General features: G+C 41.1%; 1 protein-coding gene across 3 annotated transcripts; it reads left to right on the forward strand.

Moving 5' to 3' along the window:
• Positions 6,806 to 21,356, forward strand: HSD17B13 (hydroxysteroid 17-beta dehydrogenase 13). 3 transcript variants are annotated; one of them, XM_021100397.1, is made up of 8 exons: positions 6,814 to 7,196; positions 10,727 to 10,834; positions 12,068 to 12,199; positions 13,732 to 13,838; positions 16,090 to 16,227; positions 17,913 to 18,029; positions 20,017 to 20,131; positions 20,279 to 21,285. In XM_021100397.1, exons 1-7 carry the CDS (start codon positions 6,987 to 6,989, stop codon positions 20,105 to 20,107), a joined length of 903 nt encoding a protein of 300 aa, XP_020956056.1. In that variant the 5' UTR covers positions 6,814 to 6,986; the 3' UTR covers positions 20,108 to 20,131; positions 20,279 to 21,285.

A 24,992-nucleotide genomic window follows, 5' to 3' on the forward strand; every position in this document is an offset into this window, starting at 1 on the left:
TGTTCCACCTTTTTTCCTTTCTGGCTATTTGTATCTGTGTAAAAATCATTACATTTCCAAAATAGGCAGTCAAAGGGGTGGCTCTCAAGAGAGGCATTAATTGAAAAGGGAAAAGAAAAAAATTCAGAAAATATTTCAGTTTATTAAGAATCTAAATGTTATATATGGGGAGTTCCTATTGTGATTCAGCGGTAACAAACCCAGCCACTACCCATGAGGGTGCAGGTTCAATCCCTGGTCCTGCTCAGTGGGTTAAGGATCCAGCATTGCTGTGAGCTGTGGTGTGGGTCACAGACCCAGCTCAGATCCCTGTTGCAGTGGCTGCGGCTTAGGCTGGTGCTCCATCGCCGATTCGACCCCTAGGCTGGGAATCTCCATGTGCTACGAGTGTGGCCGTAAATAAATAAATATTATAGATAGTATTAGTTAGTTGAGAAAACTTTCCCAAAAGCAACTCATCCTAAAATGTAATGTGAAGACAAACGAATGGCGAACTCAATGTGCCTTCATTAATTTCAGTAGGGAAAACAATGATGCAAAATATGATCAGCGTAAACTAAACATTTTTATTTGTTACGAAAGTTGGTTGAAATGAACTCTCTGTCCTAAAGACGGGCAAACAAAAGTCTCCAAAACCTAAAAAAGTAAAGAAGCAAGGGGCAGACTCTGCGGTTCTAACATTTTTGAGAAAGTAGAACCCTGTATTCGAGGACTACGAACGTTCTGACTCCAAGATAACAGAAAGTAAATAGAAGGTGGTTCTCCAGGTGACCTCAGGTGGAACGAAATTTCTCAGCATCCAAATGATTTGAGCATAATGTGAACTAAATAACATTAATAAAGTGATCTTTCTCTTTATCAAATTTTTTTAATTCTTGGCTAATACAAGTAACCTCGTAGGTAAAAGAACCTAGATCCTACTATAAAAATTTTCACTGCCTTTCAGAAGTATATGAGTAGTACATGAATTTGGATGGTGGGAGTCCTCTGGTCTGTCCCACTCTGAGCAAGTGAAATATTGAAGTTATAGACATTCAACCAAAAAACAGTCTTTTTTTTTTTTTGTCTTTCTAGGGCCTCACCCATGGCATATGGAGGTGCCCAAGCTAGGGGTCCTGTCGTAGCTGAATCTTCCAGCAACGCCAGATCCCAGCCACGTCTGTGACCTACACCACGATTTAGGGCAACACCGGATCCTCTACCCACTGAGCAAGGCCAGGGATCAAACCCTCAAGCTCCTGATTGCTAGACGGGTTCATTAACCACTGAGCCATGATAGAATTCCCTAAAAACAGGTTCCTGATGTTGCAGCCAACGTGAGGTCTGATCTAAATTACTTTTGTTAATGTTTAAACATGTATATGGATCCACATAAACGTCATTGCAAAGCTGCCTGCAGACTGACATAGTCAAGTACTCTTTTTTATAAATACGCTTAGGGTTAAAACTTAACCAGTCAGACTTTCTCTAATGCAAGATGGTATAGCCTACGTCAGGATGTCTCAGCCTTGGTCCTACTGACATTTGGAGTTGGGTAATTCTTTCCTTCCATGTGCAGTGCTGTCTGTGCCTTTTAAGATTTTTAGCAGCATCTCTGGCCTCTACACACTAGATGCCACTAGACTGCCTAGGGTATGACAATCAAAAGTGTACCCTGACAAGGCAAAATATCTCCTTTGGGGCAAAAGTCTCCTTGGTGGAGAACTATGCGACTGGTTGTTTTTTGTTTTTTTGTTTTGTCTTTTTGCTATTTCTTTGGGCCGCTCCCACGGCATATGGAGGTTCCCAGGTCAGGGGTCTAAGCCTACGCCAGAGACACAGCAACGCAGGACCCAAGCTACGTCTGCAACCCACACCACAGCTCACGGCAACGCCGGACCATTAACCCACTGAGCAAGGCCAGGGATCGAACCCACAACCTCATGGTTCCTAGTCGGATTCGTTAACCACTGCACCACAACGGGAACTCCACGACTGGTTGTTTTTAACGCAGTTGGTCAAAGTTAAAAGTTGGGGCTCTGCAATCTGGCTTCTTGAGTTCGAATCCTAACTCAACCTCTTGCTGGCTAGGTGACTTTGGCAAGTTACATCACTCTTCTATCCATAAGTTTCTTTATCTCTACAATACTCATTCTAATAATACCATTTTTTAAAGTTTTTTTTAAAGTGCCGTTGATTTACAGCGGAGCACTGTTCTCTGCTGTACAGCAACGTGACCCAGTCGTTCACAGAAATGTACACATCCTCCCTCCTCTTACATTACCTTTCATCACAGTCCATCCAGGACATTGGACGTAGCTCCCTGTGCGGTCCAGTAGGGCTTCCTCGTTTATCCCTTCCAACGTGATCGTTTCCTCCTGCTGACCCCAAACTCCCAGTCCATCCCACGCCCCCACTCTTCCCCTTTGGTAACCACAAGTCTGTTCTCTGTGAGTCTATTTCTGTTCCGTAGATAGGGGGACTAACATTCAAAAATTGGTTGCATTTCTGTATACTAACAATGAAATATTTAAAAAGAACTATAAAAAAACTCTTTAAAACTGCACTCCAAAAAATTCAATACCCAGGAATAAGTCTGACCTAGGAGGCGAGAGCACCATTTTTAGAAGTACAGTTCAAGGGCATTAAATCTGTTCCTGTTATTGTGGCCATCACCACTGTCCGTCTCCATAACTTTTTTCAATTGGAGTATAGTCGACTTACAATATTGTCTTAGTTTCAGGTGTACGGCAAAGAGATTCAGTTATACACATTTTTAAAGATTTTTTTCTGTCATAGGTTATCGAAGATTGAATATAGTTTCCTGTGCTATACAGTGAATTATTGTTTATCTTATATATAGCAGTGTTTATCTATTAATACTTACTCCTAATTTATCCCTCCCCTTCTTAAACTTTCGGTAACCATAAATTTGTTTTCTAAGTCTGTGTTTCTGTTTTGCAGCTAAATTCATCTGTATTTTTTAGATTCCACATATAAGTGATAGCACATAATATTTTTCTTTCTCTGTGTGACTTAATTTACTTAGTATGATATTGTGCAGGTACATCCATCCATGTTGCTACAAATAGCAATATTTCATTCCTTTCTGTGGCTGAGTAATATTTCACATCTTCTTCTCCCATTCATCTGTTGATGGACACTTAGGATTCTTCCATGTCTTGCTGGTATAAATAGTGCTGCTATGAACATCGGGGTGTATGTATCTTTTCGAATTATAGCTTTTGACTTTTCTGGATATTGAAATGGCTGGATCATATGGTAGCTCTGTTCTTAGTTTTTTAAGGAATCTCCATACTGTTTTCCATAGTGGCTGCACCAATTTATATTCCAGCCAATGTGTAGGAGGGTTCCCTTTTCTCCACACCCTCTCCAGTGTTTATTATTTGCAGACTTTTTGATGATGGCCATGCTGACCAGTGTGAGATGGTACCTTACTGTGGTTTGGATTTGTATTCCTCTATTAGTTATGCTGGGCGTCTTTTCATTTGCCTTTTGGCCATCTATATTTCTCCTTTTTTTTTTTTTTTTTGTCTTTTTTGCTATTTCTTGGGCCACTCCCTTGGCATATGGAGGTTCCCAGGCTAGGGGTCAAGTCGGAGCTGTAGCCTCTGGCCTACGCCAGAACCACAGCAACGTGGGATCCGAGCCACGTCTGCAACCTACACCAGATCCGAGCTGCATCTTCAGCCTACACCACAGCTCACGGCAACACCAGATCGTCAACCCACTGAGCAAGGGCAGGGACCGAACCCGCAACCTCATTGTTCCTAGTCGGATTCGTTAACCACTGCGCCACAACGGGAACTCCTATGTTTCTCCTTTAGAGAAATGTCTACTTAGGTCTTCTGCCCATTTTTTGGTTGAATTGCTTTTTTCGCAATTGAGTTGCACGAGCAGTTTGTATATTTTGGAAATTAACTCCTTGTTGGTTGCATTGTTTGCAAATATTTTCTTTGATTCCATAGATTGTCTTTTCCTTTTGTTTATGGTGTCCTTCATGGTGCAAAAAAAGTTTTAAGTTTGATGAGGTCTCATTTGTTTACTTTCTCTTAGTCATTTTGCCTTGGGAGACTAATCTAAGAAAACATTACTATAATTTATGTCATGTTTTGCTTATGTTCTCTTAGAAGAGAAGTTTTATGGTGTCAAATCTTATATTTAGGTCTTCAAATAACTTGGAGTTTATTTTTGCATATGTGTGAGAATGTTCTAATTTCATTGATCTGCATGAGGCTGCCATCTCCATATCTTTTTTTTTTTTTCTTTGTCTTTTTAGGTACTCACCCGTGGCATATGGAATTTCCCAGGCTAGGGGTTGAATCAGAGCTGTAGCCACCAGCCTACGCCACAGCCACAGCAACACCAGATCCTTAATCTACTGAGCAAGACCAGGGATTGAACCTGCATCCTCATGGATGCTAGTCAGATTCGTTTCCACTGAGCCATGATGGGAACTCCACCACACTTTTTTCATCACCCTGAACTAAAACTTAAACAATGACTCCTCATTCTCCTTACCTCACCTCCACCCCTACCCCTGTAACCACCATTCTATTGTCTGTCTCTGTGTATTTGACTATTCCAAGTTTTACAAGTAAAATCATACAGTATTTGTCCTTTTGTGTCTTGCTTATTTCATTTAACATAATGTTTTCAAGATTCATCCATGCTGTAGCATGTATCAGAATTGCATTTCAGGGAGTTTCCTAGTGGCTCAGTGGGTTAAGGATCCGGCCTTGTTGCTTCTATGGCTTGGGTCACTTCCGTGGCTCGGGTCACTGCTGTGGTATGGGTTTGATCCCTGGCCTGGGAACTTCCACATGCCATGGGTGTGGCAAAAAAAATTTCATTTTATTTTAAGCATGTATAATATTGCTTTGTATGTGTTGGGCAGCAAGAAATTTTCCTCTACCCTTCCAGGTCCTTCGGGCTGGTCTAAGAATTAAATTGGCATGAAACAGATTAATAGGAGAAAATTAAGCAAAAATTGAGTAAATCAACAGGTTTACTTCACCTTAAATGCAAATTCAGCTAAAGAGAAAGAGGATCTTGAGCTTAATGGTTTGAGATTTCAAAGCGGAGGAAGGAAACTTACACTGAGATGGAAAAGTGAATGTAAACAAATGTTTGCTGGGCCATGGGGGACAATGGGATACAGAGTGGACTCTGATCTCTAGAACCTGGCTCCACAACTAGCCTCTGTTCTTTGTAGATATGTCGGTGGTAGCTCTATTCTGGGAAAAGGCCCTTTATCCAAATTCTTCAGGCAGCTTATGGGGAGGTAAAAAGAAAGAGTTTTCCAGTCTTCTGTTTCTTAAAAATAATCAGCCTAAATTCATCCTCATGCCGAGGGGACGCATTTTGGGGGGCAGATTTTGTTCCCTTATGTATGCACATATCACATTTTGTTTGTCCATATTCATCCGCTGATGAACCTTGGGGCTATTTCCACTTTTGGGGCAATTGGAAGTCACACCACTTTTAAGTGAAGACTTCCGACTCCTGATCTATGCTCTTTCCCACATTATCACAAAAGGAGCTGATTCCTACTTTTTTTTTTTTTTTTTTTTTTTGCTGCAACCACAGCATATGGAAGTTCTCGGGCCAGGGATCAAATCCAAGCCACAGCTGTGACCTACACTGCAGCTGCGGCAATGCCAGATCCTTAATCTGCTGCTCCACAGCGGCAACTCTGGGAACCGACTGCCTTATATAACCTACAGTCTGCCCCGAACTCAAGAGGTTTTCAGGGAAATGGGCATCTCCTATAAAATGATCAGCCAACTGAAATACTGATAGGAGCTTTTATGAATAAATGAATCAAACTAAGTTTGGTTAGTCCATACTTTGTTTCCTTAAGCTAGTATCTCTACTTTCTACTTTTCCTTCATTTAAAAAAAAAAAAAAAAAAACAAAACTTCTTTTTTTAGGGCCACATGCATGGCATATGGAGGTTCCCAGGCTAGGGGTCCAATCAGAGCTACAGCTGCCAGCCTACACCACAGCCACAGCAATGCTGGATCCAAGCCCCATCTGTGGCCTACACCACAGCTCCTGGCAACACCAGATCCTTAACCCAGTGAGCAAGGCAAGGGATTGAACCTGCAACCTCATGGTTCCTAGTCAGATTTGCTTCCACTATGCCACTACGGGAAGTGGCACATTTTATGGAGAGATACCAAGTGACCGTTGGCTGATGCAATATATCTAGAATTATTTCTAGAGGTAAAACTTCATGGTTATGGCAAAAAAAAAAAATATATATATATATATATATTGCCTGCCATTCTATGAACAATGAATGTTGCCCTCCCATCAAATCATCAGCCACTGCAGCCGCCCTAGCCACGCACATTGAGGGGACTTGAGGATGGAGAACAACAGGATGCTGGCCCAGGATAGTTAAGATGCAGATCAAAAGAATAACATCAAGGAGCCCAGACTCCTGCATCTTCCCATACATAGAAAAGCACTAAAATCATTAACTTGAGATGTCTGGGGGTTTTTTGTGATTGGCCATAAACTTTGATGTTTGGCTTTTTTTTTTTTTCCTAGCAAAAACTCCTACATATCCTGGCCCCTTCTTTACCTCTTAGGAGCAGTTTCTCAGGACTCTCTGAGAGGCTGTAACACTAGCTATAGTCCTCAGTGCAGCCACCAAATAAAACATAACTCTTCACTTTTAGACTGTGAATTTTTTTTTCCAGTCGATATTGTGAAACATGGTACAGAGCTGCTTCTCAGAAAGTACAGAGAGTATTTCTCCCGAGTTCCCTTGTCCCTGTGCTAAGTTTTTTACTTGCAGTTGGTCCCACTTCGAAAGCTGACGTTTTAGAACACGTGGACGAAGCCTGCCTGTAAATGTGGCTTACCTTTGTCAGTCTCACCAACACCTGAAACACAGCTGTTCCCTGGAGCTCTGTGCGGAGGGTGCAGGGACTGGACAGAGCCTGAACCAGAAGAGAAGAGTACAGAGCAGAGCCATGAATATTGTCTTGGATCTCCTCTTTCTTCTGATCATCATCATCTACTCCTACTTGGAATCCTTGGTGAAGGTTTTCATTCCCCGGAGGAGAAAATCTGTAGCTGGGGAGATTGTTCTCGTTACAGGAGCTGGGCATGGAATAGGCAGGAAGATTGCCTATGAATTTGCAAAGCGGAAGAGCAGATTGGTTCTGTGGGATATTAATAAGGTAAAGGATTCCTTTGCCCATCTTTTAAAGTTACAAGTGAGATAGGCGTTTAACAAATTATTTGACTTAACATCTGCTTTCTTTGTATTTTTCTTTTTTAACGTTTAATAACTAGATTCCCTAGAGCTTACTCTAATATGCATCAGGATGGTTTGATGAAGGGAACATAAATAACTGAGATATTAGCAGTGATTCTTTTTATGCCATGATTGGCAGGCTTGTTAACACAGACTAAGGAGCCAGGCTGCTTCCAAACTGTTTAAACGGAGCAGTCACTTAATTTCCTTATCTCTGAAATGGGGATAATACCTCACAGGACAGGCAAGAACTGGGGTTAACAAACTGTAACTTGTGGACCAAACTTGGTCCCTGAGCAGCCTGATGAGCTAGATTTTTTTTTTTTTTAACATTTTTAAAAGGTTGTCAAAGCAAAAACCAAACAAAAAACCAAAATCATATTACAGAGCCCCTTAGTTTCCTCTTGCACACAATCCTAAAATATTTACTCTCTGGCTCTTTACAGAAAAGAGGACTAGGCAAATTAATATTTTAAGTGCTTAGAACAATGTCTGGCTCTAGCAAATATTTGTCGTGTTAAATAAAACCTCCATGCAGAGAGTCAGGTTTTTCTTTTCTCTAAATTTTTGAATTCTGATTTTGCCATGAAAATAGTCCCAGAAAAATGTTTACAGAATTTTAATATTAGAAAAAAGTTGTCTGGTTTTTGAGAATAAGCTTTTTCGCACATCTCAGTGAGATTTTAACTGCCATCATATTATTACTCTTTTATGTCCTTTGCTGTCATGTCTAGTTGGCACTGTTTTCTTAAGGCCTTCGAAAATGTCTCTTGAATTTAGAAAACTTGTTCCTCTCTGATTCCTTCTAGATAGTAAAGGATATTATACAAGAAAAAGTTGATACGTTTTTATGTAATAGATATGGGCCTTTGTATTATAGATAAGTTGATAAGCATAAAAGTGATTTGGCATCAGTTTGGTCCTTGAAGAGATTTCGATACACTTTCTAGAAGAGGACAAGAATTTATGAATTGAGAAAATTACTGCCTGCTGTTCTCAGGCATTTATCAAAAAAAATAAATAACTATAAACCCATGAAAAAGGTTTGATGAACTCTAACCTTTGGATCCCTCCAGATGTGTACTTTGGGGAAGAGACCTGATACTTATTAAATACTTTTAAAATTCCAGTGATGAAATAAAAATGACTTATTGAAGAGTCTGCCTGTAGAATGGAACACCTAACATTACTGGGTCCTCCTGAGTCCTTGAATTTTATGGTTAAACATTTAAGGTATTAAATGATTCACACTAAGCCTATAACTGTAACTCAGATCTCGTTTGCCTATGGAAGGTGCTGCCAACTGCCTTTTTTTTAATGCTGGCTTCTTTTGCCTTACACAACACCTCGTGCAAGCAGTTTGCTCACATTCGATCTGAACTGCTGCTTCAGCAACACTATACTAAGTAAACAGTGCACACTGGAGTTGAAGCCAAAGCAGGCATTTTGCTTAGAAGGCGAGGTGTTGCATTTTGCAGTGCTCTGGTTCAGCATCTGATGAACGCTCTGATTACTAGGCTCTCTACTGACCTTGAATCTAGAGAGGAAACAGTGAAATCTTGTAATCGGGCAGTGAGCAAACTCCTAGCCAAAACCTAAATCATGAATGACCCTCCTGTTCTTCTTTACGCCTCTGCAACTCCCCAAAAGGCCGTGAGGGACACTGGCTCTGTGACAGAATGTCCTCATCTCTCTGAGGGTGTGTTCTTCGGGATTTCAGAGTGCTGCTCCAGGGTTTCGCCTGGGGTGAACTACCAAGGGCCTGGGGGTCAGGGTTGCGGGGGAGGTCCCTACCCCCAACCCTACTGGAAACCACCAGCCACCCATTTAGGGACCACCCCAGACAACAGCTACACCACTAACATCCCAACATGGGAAAAGAGAACACAACAGGGAGTTCCTGTTGTGGCTCAGCAGTAGCAAGTCCGACCAGTATCCATGAGGATGTGGGTTCAATCCCTGGCCTCACTCAGTGGGTTTAGGATCCAGCACTGCCGCGCGTTGTTGTGTAAGTTGCAGAGGCGGATCTGGTGTTGCTGTGGCTGTGGCAGGTAGGCCGGCAGCTGCAGCTCGGATTCAGCCCCCTAGCCTGGGAACCTCCGTATGCTGTGAGTGCAGCTCTAAAAAGGGCGGGTGGCACTTTTCAGGTGTCCTTGCCTTTTCACCACAAAGAATCATTAACAAACTGTGAGAGGAAAAACATCCTTTTAAAAACCTTATAAGCTTTTCTATAAATGTCAACAGATGTCAAAACTTGAAAATAATTCTAATTTTCCAGAAATGCAGGTCAAGATACATCAGGGTGATTTTGTCTTAGGAAAGAGGTCTTTGCATGTAGGCTGAAAATAAGTTACTCTCTCTGTCTGTATGTCCTGGATCGATGTGCAAAATAGTTACATAGATGAGAACCTATCCAGTGCCCGTTGTCCATTGACGCTCCAGAATAATTGAAGGATGTAATATTATGTTCACAAGAGCTGTGGCATTGTCTGCCCATGAAAGCTTTTCTCAAGTAAGGATTCTTCTTTCTCCTTCCCTCCTAGAGGCTTAAATCAGAATGGTCGAGAAAAGTACGATGGGCAAAGTATATAGTTTAAAATTAACCACTAGTTTAGAATTGCTGCTTGGGGCTTTACCGCCTATTACAAGTTGGTACTCAACAAATATGTGTGTTTTTAGATTTTTATTTTTTCTATTATAGCTGATTTACATTGTTCTGTCAATTTCTGCTGTACAGCAAAGTGACCCAGTCATATATGTACACACACACATTCTTTTTCTCACATTATCCTCCATCATGTTCCATCACAAGTGACTCGATACAGTTCCCTGTGCTGCGCAGCAAATATATGTTAAATGAATTATTGAGTTTTCGTTTCTTCTCCATACTAAAACATCTCCTTTCATGACACCACAAAGAACAACCTCTTTCAAGCATGTTCTTTTTTTTTTTTTTTTTTTTTTTTGTCTTTTTAGGGCTAAACCTGTGGCACATGGAAATTCCCAGGCTAGGGGTGGAATCAGAGCTACAGCTGCCAGTCTACACCACAGCCACAGCAACTTGGGATCCAAGCCATCGCTCACGGCAATGCTGGATCCTTAAACCCACTGAGCGAGACCAGGGATCGAACCCACATCCTCATGGATACTAGTCGTGTTCCTTTTTGCTGAGCCATGACAGGGATTCCTCAAGCATGTTTTTTAATTTATAAGAATGTAGCAAAACTAGGTGAAAACACATCACTACGACGAGCATTCCCTGGCGGAAAAGTCAGGTAGGATCTCTGTAAATTAGGTAAACAGTGCCTCTCGTGAAACTTGCTTCCAAACAAGGAGGACATTTTGGGCATGAATTTTAATCTTTCAAAAAGTTTCTTCTCCAATGCTTTCTCCTTCAGCCTTGTGCCCTAACTGACCTACATCTTTCTGATTTTTTTTTTTTTCCAATTACAGCATGGTCTTGAGGAAACTGCAGCTGAATGCAAAAAACTAGGGGCCACGACACATGCGTTTGTGGTAGACTGCAGTAACAGAGAGGAGATTTACAACTCTGTAAACCAGGTGAGACTGCAGGATACAAATTGCTTCCCGTACTTTTATGGCCCCTTACATGGAAATATGAAAAGTTTTCTCGTGACCGCCTAATTTAAGCTAGATTTATTTTATCCTCTGCTAACTGAGGTAGTTGTGTAAACCAGGAAGGAAATGCAAGTCTTCCTTCCATGTAATCCACTCAACTTCGCCTATTGCTATTGTTTCATATTCTTAATCATTTCATTCTGATCAGACGTGTGCCGTGGTACAGAGTGACAGAAGATTTATCATCAGGGAGAAAGTTCACTTTCTAGTTTCATTTTAGTGCTCTTACTTTTGCAGTAATTCTTTAATTTTTTCCTTTAATTATTTCCTCTTTGGGATTTCATTTATGTCGGTGCCAATCTAATCTTCTGTAAAAAAATATATTGTTAATAATTATTATAACAATTTTCTTTTCTTCTTTTTTTTTTTAATGGTCACACCTACAACATATGGAGGTTCTCAGACCAGGGACTGACTCTGAGCCATGGCTGTGACTAAGCCAGATCTTTTAACCCACAGTGCTGGACTGGGATGAAACCTGAGCCTCTGAGGCAACATGAGCCACTGCATTTGGATTCTTAACCTACTGTGCCACAGCAGGAACTCCTATAACAGTTTTAAGAGTAAATATCAAATGCTTATAACAGGCCAAGCACTCTGATAAATGATTGCACACTTTAATTTGATCCTTACAAACACTGTTAACTTCATTTGAGAGATGAGCAGACTGAGATTCACTTCACAGTAGGTGGTGAAACCAGGATTACTCAATTAGTACTTTTTAAATCTTTGGTTAGAACTTATATATCAGTTAATCAAGACAAGTATTAATTTCACTTTATTGGTTAGTTTTTAAAATTTATGAGGTACTGGGCACTGGAATTTAGATGTTAGAAAGCCGTTTAAGAGTTCCCTGGTGGCTCAGCAGGTTAAGGATCCAGCATTGACCCTGCTGTGGCAGGTTTGATCCCTGACCTGAGAACTTCTGCATGCCTTGGACATGGACAAAAACAACAACAACAACAACAACAAAAAGTGAAAAACAGTTTGTCTCAGCTTCATGACAGTACTCCCTTTGCAACCACCATTTAGGCTATTCCTGCCTGAACTCTGAGAGCTCTCATCAAATAGAAATAAGAACCAATCCCTGGATGATATCAGGCCCAAGTCTGAGTTTCTATAATACCTCCAATGAATTTCTTTCTATTTCAAAAGGTAAAGAAAGAAGTGGGTGATATAACCATCGTGGTGAATAACGCTGGAACGATATATCCAGCTGACCTTCTTAGTACAAAGGACGAAGAGATTACCAAAACTTTTGAGGTCAACATTCTAGGACACTTTTGGGTGAGTGTGAGTCAGAAACATTCCCAGTTTGTGTATGTCTGACACCCCCTCTTAAGGTACACCAAGTTCACAATTGAGTTCCCATCCCTCTGGGGAAACTCCCTAACTTTGCCTCAAGTCAACACTCATCAAGTATTTGCGTCTCTGACGGAAGGACACAGAGTTCAAGGGGACACAACTCACCAGAATGTAGGCGAGTTAGTCTTATCCACCAGCACCTAACACAAAGCCTGGCATGTACCAGCGCTCAAGAAGTGTTTGGGGAACTTTGATGAAGATTGTTCATCATCAAAGCTTTGGAGAAAATACTATGCACAGTCACTTATGACTTCACATCATGGAATGAGGTCTTTTTGGTGTTTTGGAGAAAATACTATGCACATTCCCTTATGACCTCACGTCATGGAATTTTAGAATGGAAAGGACAGCAAAACTCACTGCCTGGGTGTCTGTAGGGTTGGGAATTCCTCTGGTCAGGACTCTGAGACAAGCTCTAGGTCTAGGCTGGGGCTTAGAGACATGGCTCTACAGACCTTAATGGCTTGGTTTTGTGAGAGACTGAAATATGCCGATATATGAAACGCAGAGAGTGTTTTTATGAATTCATCTTCCAGTGCCTCTATTAGCAGAAGGCATAGAACCTAGGAAAATCTGGGAAGAGAGAGGAAAAACAGAACTGTGTTCCCCCTTTTCCCCAAGCCCATCACACAAGCTGATGAGAACTGATTACTACGCCCGCCCGCGACATAGAGACCAGGTGCTTCATTGTCTCCAGCTGCGTAGCACTTTATATCAACGTAGTTGATTAAAGCAACAATAAATGTTCCTTTTCCTCCACAGTTTCTGTGGGTGAGGAATGTGGGGGTTGCTTGGTTTGGTAGTTCTGTCTCTAAGCATTCGCATTGGGTCCATAGGGTGGGTTTATAAAATTCTCATAAAATATTATTGATATTCCTCTTAAAACAGTAAAGCTTATTGCAGGTAAAGAAAGACTTTGTAACATCAACATATAATGCGCTATATTGCAAATAGGGAGATATTAAAGCCAATCCTGATGCTTACTGACCAGAGGTCAGCCTTTTCTACTCAGCATGAAGTAGGTATATAAGATTTTAATTCCTCATTACAAAGATAAAAGCCTCAACCTCCCTTGATCACATGATACCAGATTACCATGGGGACTTTTTTTTTTAATTCTGAAAACTCTGAATTTTCCCCTTAATCATATTGTTTAGATGACACACCCATAAAAGAGATTTTGTTATTTTTCCCTCTGGAGGGATGACGGGGGATATTAAGATGAATTCTTGGCATGTGACGTACAGTGCACAGCGCTCAAGGCCAACCCAAACCAATAATTTAAGTCACCATTTATGTCCTCTCCGCAGAAGTAGTCATGGAATCTTGCTTCGTCTTTCATTTCATTGCAAACATTGTCTCAATTGGCCTTTCGTCTTAAAAAATAAAACTTCCTAATTTGGAAAACTAACACCTGTGTCGTTGTTTCTCTTCTTTCTGCAATGACCCTGAAGATCACAAAAGCCCTTCTTCCAGCGATGATGAGCAGAAACCATGGCCACGTTGTCACGGTGGCTTCACTGTGTGGTCACGGAGTGATTCCTTATCTTATTCCATATTGGTAAGTGTTCACCTCTAGCAACGCTTTATATTTTCATACTTTTCAGGCTTATTAGACCTCAGATTCCAGTCCTCCTAGCAAGGTAATTTGGATTTACAGAATTTATGTTGTAGTTTAGAATAAACTTTAAAAATGACTTCTCCTAAAACAATGCAACGGGTTGAAATCATTTAAAATATTTTTAGAATTCTGAAAACTCTTCAGAGCAATGAAAGAAATCGGTAATGCTGAGCCCATTTCCATTGTACCCTGCAATGAGAAGTTGCCGATAAAAGAAATAGGGAACTCACAGACTAAGAGGCAAAACATGCAGAAGTCCAAGGAACACAAATCATTGCCGTGGCCTGGGCACCCAAGATAAGCTAAACAGAATGGCCCCAGGATCAAAACATTTTCCAGCGTGCTTGTGCCATGAAAGATTGTGTGTGTGTGTGTGTGTGTGTCTGTGTCTGTGTCTGTGTCTGTGTGTCTGTGTGTCTGTGTGTCTGTGTGTGTGTGTGTCTGTGTGTGTGAGAGAGAGAGATTTTAAGAGAAAACCTCTACTATATTAAAAGATGCAGATAGCATATTCCATGCTCTACCAAGGACAAAAAGAAAAGAAAGTGGGAAGGCCCTAAGGATACAACACTGGAAAATATCTTTTCCTTGAAGCTTCTTTAATGGCTTGTCATTTTGTTATTCCTGCCTTATATCAACCTCATAGAAAAATTTAACTTGTGAACATTTTGGCCCCCCAAAATGTAACCGCCAATACAGGCATGTCGGTAAGTGGACGTGGGGGTGATAGTCAGTTGGTTCATTATTTACTTACACATCCATGTTCAAGGTTAAATTTAGTCACAGACCATATTATTTCTGACACTGGACATAGTCACTAATGTCAATTAAAATTTCACTGTAGGTTAAGGTGTCCTCGCCCAGACATACGGTGGTTTCAAGCTGCCTCTACCATCTTAAAACACAAAAGAATTTTCTCAACTTAAACATTTACTTTTGTTTTAATGTTTAGAAATGTGGAACCATGATGTAATAAAGGTTTTCTTTTCCTTCGAGAAAGCAGCCGGCCTTTAACTTTATTACTCTTATTGTCATCTGGGTCAAAAATATGATTCACAGTACACAGCTCCTTGTAGGTAATAAAGTTATTATGCATATGCTATTTGATCCCAAGACAGCCTTATTTTTTTTTTATTTTGTGCCTCTGACCCTGGAAAATCTATAATCTATAATTCAAATTGAAGGTCTTAGTTAGAAACCATCACGGATGATATTGAGTTTTTCTTTTTACACCACGTCTTAAACCAAATTGATCTCGTATGAGACAGCCTTATATTTAATTACCAGCATTTTATTTTATTTATTGTGCTTTTTAGGGCAGCACCTGTGGCATATGGAAGTCACCAGGCTAGGGGTCGAATCAGAGCTACAGTTGCTGGCTCACACCACAGCCACAGCAATGCAGAATCCGAGCCACATCTGCAACCTACACCACAGCTCATGGCAACGCCGGATCCTCAACCCACTGATTGAGGCCAGGGATCGAACCGGAATCCTCATGGATCCTAGTCGGGTTCGTTAACCACTGAGCCACGAAGGGAACTCCCACCAGCTTTTTAAAGACCAGAAAATCCAAGGAAGAAGACAAAGTGAAGTATTGAAGGTTGCACACACCAACACCCACATCACCTGCAGTCTTTTCACTCCAGACCTTCACAATGAAATTAAGAAGCCAAGGGGGACTCCACAATTCAAGAGAGAAACCATTAGGAGGGGAAATGTGTAGAGTCCCATAGAAGTTTGTGAATATAAATATTAGCTATATTATTTTTCTAAAGATGTTTTTCCTGATTCACATTCTTCAAAATAAAAACAGCAGTAAAGGCTGATTAGAAAACAGTTTAAAGATTGAACGGGGAGTTCCCATTGTGGCGCAGCCCTAAAAAGCAAAAAAAATATTAAAAAATAAAGATTGAATGGAAAACCCTACATGTAGAATGGAAAAGGGAGCAGTTAAGCCAGTCAGTAAAAGCTACTAGGATTTGTTCTATGGTTATCGCTGCTAATAAAGAAATTGGCACATTCAGAACTCAGTGAAATCATGTATGAAAACAGAAGTGGAAATGCGTGACCACGTGGCAGATTTGGAGGTTTGGCTTTTACTTGTTCTCAAGCCAACCTTTTCTTCTCACAGGAAGCTGAGGAATGTGTTTCGCTGCCCCTGACCTAACAGTGCTGGATAATTCTTTTACAGTTCCAGCAAATTTGCGGCTGTTGGCTTCCACAGAGCTCTGACAGCAGAACTTGAAGCCGTGGGGAAAACTGGTATCAAAACCTCGTGCCTCTGCCCGGTTTTTGTGAACACCGGGTTCACCAAAAACCCAAGCACCAGGTGAGGTCAAAATCAAGTTCGGATGGCAATATGGCATAAGCACTTGGTATAAAATCTATATGAGAAATTGTTGGGTGGGTCAACAGAGAAAGTGGGAAAAAAAAGAAAAGCTATTTTTTCTTATTAATGTTATTGTATTGCCTTTATGTTTTCACCTTGAAGTTAGTTGCACAAAGGGGAAAATGCATTAGGGACTAGCAGGGGTGATCCACTGCCAGTAAATTAGACAGTGGGCATTTGTGTCCAGGTGACAGGTTCGACACACACGCAGGTTTGTGTTGGGGAGTGGGCAGGATGGAGAGGTGCGATTCAGGGGATAGCAAGGGTGTCCTCTCCCGGAAACCACACCCGCAAAATGAATGGCACCTAAGATTCCCCTCTCCCGTTCGTGGTTCGTCCTCTCAAATAGAGTATGGAAAGGAAGCACGTATATGCCCCCTTTCCATCTTCCGCAGCACTGGCCACAGTACTGCATTACAATACTCCAACATTTTCGAAACTTGTCCCATCCTAAGAATTATCACCTACCTCAGAGGCTGGGTTGTAGAATGAGGTAGGGGACATCAGGGAGAGAAGAGGCAGTACCCAATAATTTAGAAATCTGTTGGTTTATAGTACTCTGTGCTGGCTTGCCACTCAGTGCCATGGAAATATCAATCACCTAATAATCTGCAGCAAATCACATGATCTCTTAGAAAGGAAGTTATAGCTGTCACTTCTTAACTCCTCTGTACAATCTTTGTATTCATTAGCTGTTCAGCCTATGCCTAGACAGCTTTCATGCAATGCCTCCAGACTTTTTTTGTTTGTTTTTTGTCTTTTGCCTTTTCAGGGCCACACCTGCGGCATACGGAGGTTCCCAGGCTAGGGGTCCAATCAGAGCTACAGCTGCTGGCCTACCCCACAACCACAGCAACGCAGGATCCAAGCCGCGTCTGCGACCTACACCACAGCTCACAGCAATGCCAGATCCTTAACTCACTGAGCGAGGCCAGGGATCAAACCCGCAACCTCATGACTCCTAGTCAAATTCGTTTCCACTGAGCCACGACAGGAACTCCTCCAATCCATTTATGTTTTATTTCCTGTTACCATCTTGCGTGATGGGCAAGATCTTGCACTGGAGCTGTGGTTATGAATACTTCTCAGGAACCCATGTATACAGGCTTCCGTATAAGCAGAGCCATACCTCTGGTTGCAGCATTCCTGGTGCCTATCTTGAACTCTCATTAAACTGCCACCTACGCAAGTCAGCAGTGAATCTCAAGTAGTAAATACCCTCAAAACAATCCAGCTTCATGGGATCCCTCCACAAGAAAGCAAGTATACCTGGCTGTAGAATCTTCTTGTGTCTAACAAGCCCTGAGAAAAGAGGTCCGATGTTTCCTTTCCATCCTAGGGTTACTCTACCCGTTACTCTTCCCATTGCTCTACTATCTAATTCCTCCCCGACGTTCTGATGTTTTGATCAAGTGAGTTGTGAAACACACCAACTGGATGGCAAAGTATAAGACTGTGATCCCAAAATATCAACATGGCTTGCGAGAGGGGCAGGTGCCTTTTGTGCAGTGAATCCTGGGACCTTTCAAATGCTAATTAGGGAAAAGATAAGCTAATTTTTTTGCCTTCATTAATTAAAAAGCAACAACAACAACAAGAACCAAACTTTTCTTTTCAAATCACAGACTATGGCCTATACTGGAGACAGATGAAGTTGCAAGAAGCTTGATAGATGGAATACTTACCAATAAGAAAATGATTTTTGTTCCATCCTATCTCAATATCTCTCTAACACTAGAGAGGTAAGTATAGCACAGACCACCTAAAACGCTAAAACGCCAGCACAGCGATCATTATGGAGAGTCTTTCAGTTGTAGAAGTTGCCATGGAAACTCTCCATGCCTGGGGAGAACAGTTAAGTTTCCTCTGTTATTGCCCAATCTATAAAAAGAGAATGATTCATTTTCTCTGCTGTCTCCGCCCAACCTTTGCCAGAGACTATTCTAGCTGAAGGAAAGACAGTTTAAAGAGAATGCAATGTGGTGAACTAGCTAAAAATAAATGGTCTATAAAGAAATCTGCAGGGGTTTAGATTAGGACTGCATTGAATCTATAGATCAACTGGGGAAGAATGGACATATTAACAATATTGAGGTCTTCCAACCCAAGAACACAAAGAACACAATATCTCTTTTTATTTTTTCACCTTTATCAATATGTCAATGTAGTTTTCAGTATACAAGTCTTATTCACCTTTTGTCAGGTTTATCCAAAAGTATTTCATTTTGTTTTTTCTTTTTAGGGTTGCACCCGAGGCATATGGAGGTTCCCAGGCTAGGGGTCGAATCAGAACTACAGCTGCTGGCCTACACCAGAGCCACAGCAACACCAGATCTGAGCCATGTCTGTGACCTACACCACAGTTCATGGCAACGCCAGATCCTTAACCCAGTGAGTGAGGCCAGGGATTGAACCTGCAAGCTCATGGTTCCTGGTCGGATTCATTTCCACTGCACCACGATGGTAACTCCAGTATTTCATTTTTTTGATGCTACTGCAAATGACATTTAAAAAAATTTCTATTTCCCATTGTTCATTACTAGTATGTCTTTGGTTTTTGCATTTCGATCTGTATTTAGCAACCTTGCTAAACTCATTTATAGTGCCTTTTTGGAGATTCTAACAGACATTTTTTACATAGATGATCATATTGTCTGAACATAAAGACACTTTTACTTCCTTTTTTACCAGTCTATATGTTTTTTTATTTCTTGTCTTATCACGCTGGCTGGACCCTCCCATGCAGTGTCAGAGAGGACTGATGGAAGCGCACATCCAATTGCTGTTTCTGATCTTGAAAGGAAAGTAGTCAGTCTTTCGCAACTAAGGATGACATCAGCTGTAGATTTTTTTTTCATTTCTTCTTTATCAGGTTGAGGAAGTTCCCTTCCTTTACTACTTCGATGAGAGTATTCATCAAGTAGATATAATTTGGGCAAATGATTTTACTGAATATACTAAGACGATCTTGGGCTTTTTCCATTTTAGCTTGTTAATATGGTGAATTACACTGACACATTTTAAAGATTAAACCAACTCTGCATTGTAATGTCTTTGATTTTTGTGTCAAGATAGCTCATAAACTAAGTTGGAAAGTATTCTCTCCTCTTCTCTTTTCTGGAATAACTTGGGTCAAGTAGGTATTATTTCTTCCCTAAACATTTTAGAGAATTCGCCAGTGAAGCCATCTGAGCCTGTGGTTTAGCTTCTTAGCCAAACAATAATGTCCTCAAAGGCAGTAGCTATTTATTTCTGAAGTACTTTAGTCTACCTTATTATAGAAGGGTATGGGATTATGCTGGATATGCCTTCTGTAATATGGAGTAAAAACTCTATAAATGGAGTAGAAACTCAAGGAGAGGTGGAGAGACGGGTGGAATGGATCCTGGTGGTGTTAATCTATGAACTCTTAGCATCAGGAGTCATTGACAATTTTAGCAATAAATCCAGACTTTTAGTTTTAGATCTTCATTCGTCTATGATTTCGTGCAAGAGTTTACTAATACGACATGAAAAGGTGCCAACAGTGGTATCTATCAGTACCTTATGTTTGCATACTATTTGCACTGTGAGTGTTAAAAGAGGCCCACTGAAAAAGAGAGAGGCAGATGTAAAGGAAGCGCAGAATAAAATTAAATGCAAACCAGATAATTCTCAGGGTATAACCACAAACAAGAACTCTGATGTCAAATGTTTCAAATCAAAATTTTTTCATCTTTTTTTCCTCAGATTTCTTCCTGAACGTGCCTTGGCAGCTATAAATCGTGTGCAGAATATTCAGTTTGAAGCAGTGGTTGGCCACAAAACCAAAATGAACTGAATTAGATGAGCTCTGGGCCGAGATGTATGCACCTTAATGATGTGGAACTAAATTTAGAGTCAATTCTCCAAAGCTTGATTTCACATTTTTCAGTGCCGTTACTATTAAAAACACAGCAAGAGTCAAATGAACAAGACTAATTATCTGTCTTTCTCTTTCTTTTTTTTTTAGGACCACACCCTCAGCACATGGAAGTTCACACCACAGCCACAGCCACAACCACGCCAGATTCTTAACCCAGTGAGCAAGGCCAGGGATGGAACCCACACACTCACGAATACTGGTCGGGTTCTTAACCCCTGAGCCACAACGGAACTGCTGTCTTTCCCTTTCTCAAGATGATTATGTGGCTTTAACTGGGCTTACATAAACATACTTAAAAGGTCATTTTTCCATAAGATGTTTCTTTTCTTTCCATTTAAAGGTAGGCATAGCTACCTCTCTGAGAGTAAATACAATAAGAACTTATTTGCACAGTGGAGTTTTCAGACTGTTCTTAGAATAGCCTTCTAATCTGTAGTCAAGCCACAGAATGTCAGCAAGTACACAGTGTGAGATAGCAGAGATGAGGTTTAAGCAGGCACCTTGGCACCAAAAGACAGATTACTCTTATGAAATTCAACATCTGGACACTTTCTCTAGCTTCTCCCTTGTTCATCAGCTCCAAACGGTGCAATAGTATCTGGGCCTTTCTCACCTGACTCTGTCTCTTGAATGGCTCTTACAGCCACCAGGAGAGGGCCTGCCCTCTTCATAATCTCTTAAAATTCTATGACATTCCTAAGGTAATCTTTCTTGAATATTGAATTTGAATCTGAAATTTTAGCCTTATGATAACCTCTTTCTTTGTAGTTTATGCTCTCATACATCATCGGTGCCGGAGATGTTTAGACAGTTTTGAGTTTCAAAAGCAAATACTAACACAGGAAAAGGAAGGAGGCTGGCTACCCAAGAGCGTACAGTGGACCATGAGATGGAGAGGAAAACAGAGTGATCTTTCTCTTTTTTTCAATGGAAAGAAGACTCTGACTCCCACTATATCAAGACTAATCTTGCTTTTCTGGGTTTTTCACATGGGTCACAGAGGGCTTTTGCATCCGCTATCCTCCTGTTTTATCCTCATTAAAAACAAATGATTATAACCAAATTATTAATAAAAACAATTTTTAAAGAACAAATGATAAATATGTTGCTGTGCTTTAAAAAAATAACCTCTTGTATTTAGAAAATTAAGAGTTTTAACTTCTAATCTCTGAGTTTTTGTCTCCCTCAGGAAGCAAGTATCTGGGTGATGACAGCTAGATCTTGCAGATGTTGAGGGGGGCCTGGGGTTCACTCAACTCTGGCTTCTTTTGAAAATTAGGAGTATTGGGTTTGAGTTTTGTTTTCGCTTTGGCTGTGCCTGTGACATACAGAAGTTCCAGGACCAGGGATCGAACCCGCACCAGAGCAGCCACCAGAGCATAGCAGTGACAATGCAGGATCCTTAACCCTTTGAACCACCAGGGAACTCCCAGGAGTGTTGTTTTATGCACAGAAACTTACTGAGTTCATGATAGTCTTTCTTTTTTTTTTGCTTTTTATGGCCACACCCATGGCATATGGAAGTTCCTAGGTTAGGGGTCGAATGGGAGCTGCAGCTGTCAGCCTACACCACAACCACAGCAACATGGGATCTAAACTGGGTCTGTGACCTACACCACAGCTCATGGTAATACCAGATCCTTAGCCCACTGAGCGAGCCAGGGATCGATCCCACAACCTCATGGACACTAGTAGGATTCATTGCCACTGAGCCACAAGGGGAAGTCCATCATGATATTTGTTTAATTGCTTGTCTTAAAATAAAGGACTTTATGAGGGACACTTTAAAATGTATTTTAAAACTATGATTATAAAACTTCAAAAGAGAAATATGCAAAGTAAAAACATAAACCTATTTTCCCCACCACAATCCCATTCCCCAGGGGTCAGGCTATTAATGTATAATCTTCTCTCTTTTTCAAATGCACGTGCACACATATATGTGAGAAATACTTTACAGTCTTTTATTGCACGTGTTACGTAAATTCTTTCAAAACATGCGTTGTATTCTGTAACTTGCTTTTGAAATTTACCAACATATCCAAACAGCCTTTTCTTTCAGTACTTAGAGTTTAACTTCATACATCTTCATGGGCACACAGTACTAAGTAGTACTGCGTTTACCCATTCTCTTGTGGTAAAACATTTAGGATGTTTCCGAATGTCCTCAGTTTATTTACTTATTTATTTACTTTACAAATACTTGCTACACATCAGCCACAATTCTAGGCCCAGGGGAAACATCAGGGCATAAAGCAAATGCCTTGCCTCAATGGAGCTCACATTTTAGTAGGTGGGGGGACAATAGATTGTGAGAGAAAGTAAAGGAGTAGAGTTAAGAGTTCCCTGATGGGAGTTCCCGTTGTGGTGCAGAGGAAATAAATCCGACTAGTAACCATAACATTGCTGGTTCGATCCCTGGCCTTGCTCAGTGGGTTAAGGATCTGGCATTGCCTGAGCTGTGATGTAGGTCACAGATGTGGCTCGGATCCCACATTGCTGTGGCTGTGGTGTAGGCCAGCAGCTGTAGCTCCGATTGGACCCCTAGCCTAGAAACCTCCATATGCTGCAGGTGCAGCCCTAAAAAGCAAAGCAAAGTAAATAAATAAATAAATAAATATTAAAAATCATTGCAATTCTCCCTTAAAACAAAAAATCAAAAAAAAACACAAGAGTTCCCTGATGTCCCAGAGATTAAAGATCCAGCATTATCACTGCTGTGGCTCAGGCCACTGCTGTGGTGCAGGTTACATCCCTGGCCTTGGAATTTCTGTATGCTGCAAGCGCAGCCCAAAAAAATTTTAAATAAATAAATAATAAAATAGTAAAGTCAAGGAAGAAGTCTCTGAGAACTAACACCCTGGGGTGGAAATACATGTGAAATGAAGGCATGGCCCATGCAAATATCCAGGGAAAGAAAAGAGCAAATTCTGACAAAGGAATCAACTTCTCTGAAGAACTGTACATGAGCCGTTGAGGCCAGAGGGCACAAGCCAGTGGGCAGAGTTATAGGCTCAACGGAGACCTCATGGGCCACGGTAAAAAGTTTTGATTTTTCTGACTGTGAGAGAAAGAATCTGAGGAATTTGAGGTGGGGACTGACCCAAATAAATAAAACCCCAATATCTGGTGCAAAGAAAAAAATGTTCCTTTGTAATTCAAGTTTGGTTTTAATCCTTAGTGAGTGAAACTCACAGAAATACCGAAAAGCACAAATACTGAGCTCCCTTTGCCCATTTTTCCTTCAGGCTTTGAATACAGGCTGCCTCCTTATAAGGAAGTTCCAGCTGAGTTCTAAATGTGTTACTCTGACAATCTCCCTCTCATGCTTCTCTCCAAGCGTCCTCACTCTGACCAAAATCCCAGTTCCAGGACTACCTCCAGCGTGGGCAAGTCTCCAGACAGATGCTTCCTGTCGGTTCCTGCCTATAGAAATGAAATATTTTCCTGCCGGCCTTACATATACTTACTGATGTAATTGTTGCAGCAATGCGGTGAGCTAGATGTCACTACTGGCTACCATTTCAGATAACCAGCTGGAAGAGTGTCAATGCCTTATCCAAGGTCACGCAGCTGGATGGGTGAATGGTGGCGCCATCAGTCCAGCTCAAGAGCCCATGCTCTTAATTATCATGTCATCTTGCCTCTTATGTGAAGGGATGGCATTTTTCACTTCCTCCCAGTCTGTCTCTGACTTCTTTGATGTTGTCAGTCTCCTCTTCACAGCCCTCGTCTTCCATCAACGCCTTGGATTCCTCTGGAGATGGTTGTGGTGAAACCAAGAATGGCCAGCGGAATTCTAGAACGGCCCCCAAGACTTCTGGCCCCTGGTGCACATGTCCTGCGCCATCCCCAGGACAGTGACTGTGATGGATTTCCTTCTGTGATGGGGTTGTGTTCCATGACACAGCTGATTGTAAGAAAGGGAACTTATTCTGGTGAGCCTAACCGAATCACACAATTTTTTTTAAAAAAGGATTTTTCTCAGGCTGGTCTCTGTGATGTGGAGTCAGAGATAAGCATTCAGGGGGAAGAAAGCAAACACTCACTTATTTTTTGTAGTACATACGGAAAAGGTAGCCAAGAGGAGCTAAAAACTCCATCGCCCACAGCCAGCAGGAAAGCAGAGACATTAACCCTGCCCCAAATCCAAAACCAGTGATTCTGGAAGAGACTCTGAGCTCAGAGGAGATCACAGCCCTGACAGACACATTCATTTCGGGTAGGTGAGTCCCTGAGCAGCGAATCCAGCCCACACTCTGTCTCTACCTCTGACCTACAGAACTGCCAGCTAATATGCGATTGTTTTTAAGCCACGGTGTTTTCAATTTGTGGCATTTTGTTACATAGCAATAGAAAACTGCTACAGGATGTCAGAGTGACAGAGTCTATTTCCTTGACTAAATAAACATCCCGTAACTTTCACTCCCTTTTTCCAAAGTGGATTAAATATTTAAGAAATAAAATCCAATTTGTCTTTTTGTAAACATTTTATAAAACAGTTGTCTCCTTTTCTTATGAAAATGTTTTTGTAAGCATTCTACATTGTTTGGGGGGAATAATCATATCTCCACCTTTTTTTTTTTCCCCTCAGTAAGAAAATGTTACGGCGTATTGACTGATCTTAAAGAGGCTGAAATCTAAAAGACAAGATTCCGGGTGACCTGAAGTATATTCCTGTTTTGTTTCTCACTTGACTCAGCTAGTTCTATAAAAATTGTCTAACCCACCTCCTTTCTTTGCAGGCAGGCAAGAGCAGGTGGAGCTTGGATAGGTAAGTCAGGCATCACACCACCTGGTA

Source organism: Sus scrofa, chromosome 8 (genome assembly GCF_000003025.6).
Source record: "Sus scrofa isolate TJ Tabasco breed Duroc chromosome 8, Sscrofa11.1, whole genome shotgun sequence".
Taxonomy (NCBI): Eukaryota; Metazoa; Chordata; class Mammalia; order Artiodactyla; family Suidae; genus Sus; species Sus scrofa.

Excerpts from the sequence above, each read along its gene's own strand:
- HSD17B13 (XM_021100397.1), top strand. The coding sequence starts at position 6,987 with ATGAATATTGTCTTGGATCTCCTCTTTCTTCTGATCATCATCATCTAC. Across the intron at positions 10,835-12,067 it reads TTTACAACTCTGTAAACCAG|GTAAAGAAAGAAGTGGGTGA; the intron begins GTGAGACTGCAG and ends CTATTTCAAAAG. Across the intron at positions 16,228-17,912 it reads ACCAAAAACCCAAGCACCAG|ACTATGGCCTATACTGGAGA; the intron begins GTGAGGTCAAAA and ends TTCAAATCACAG.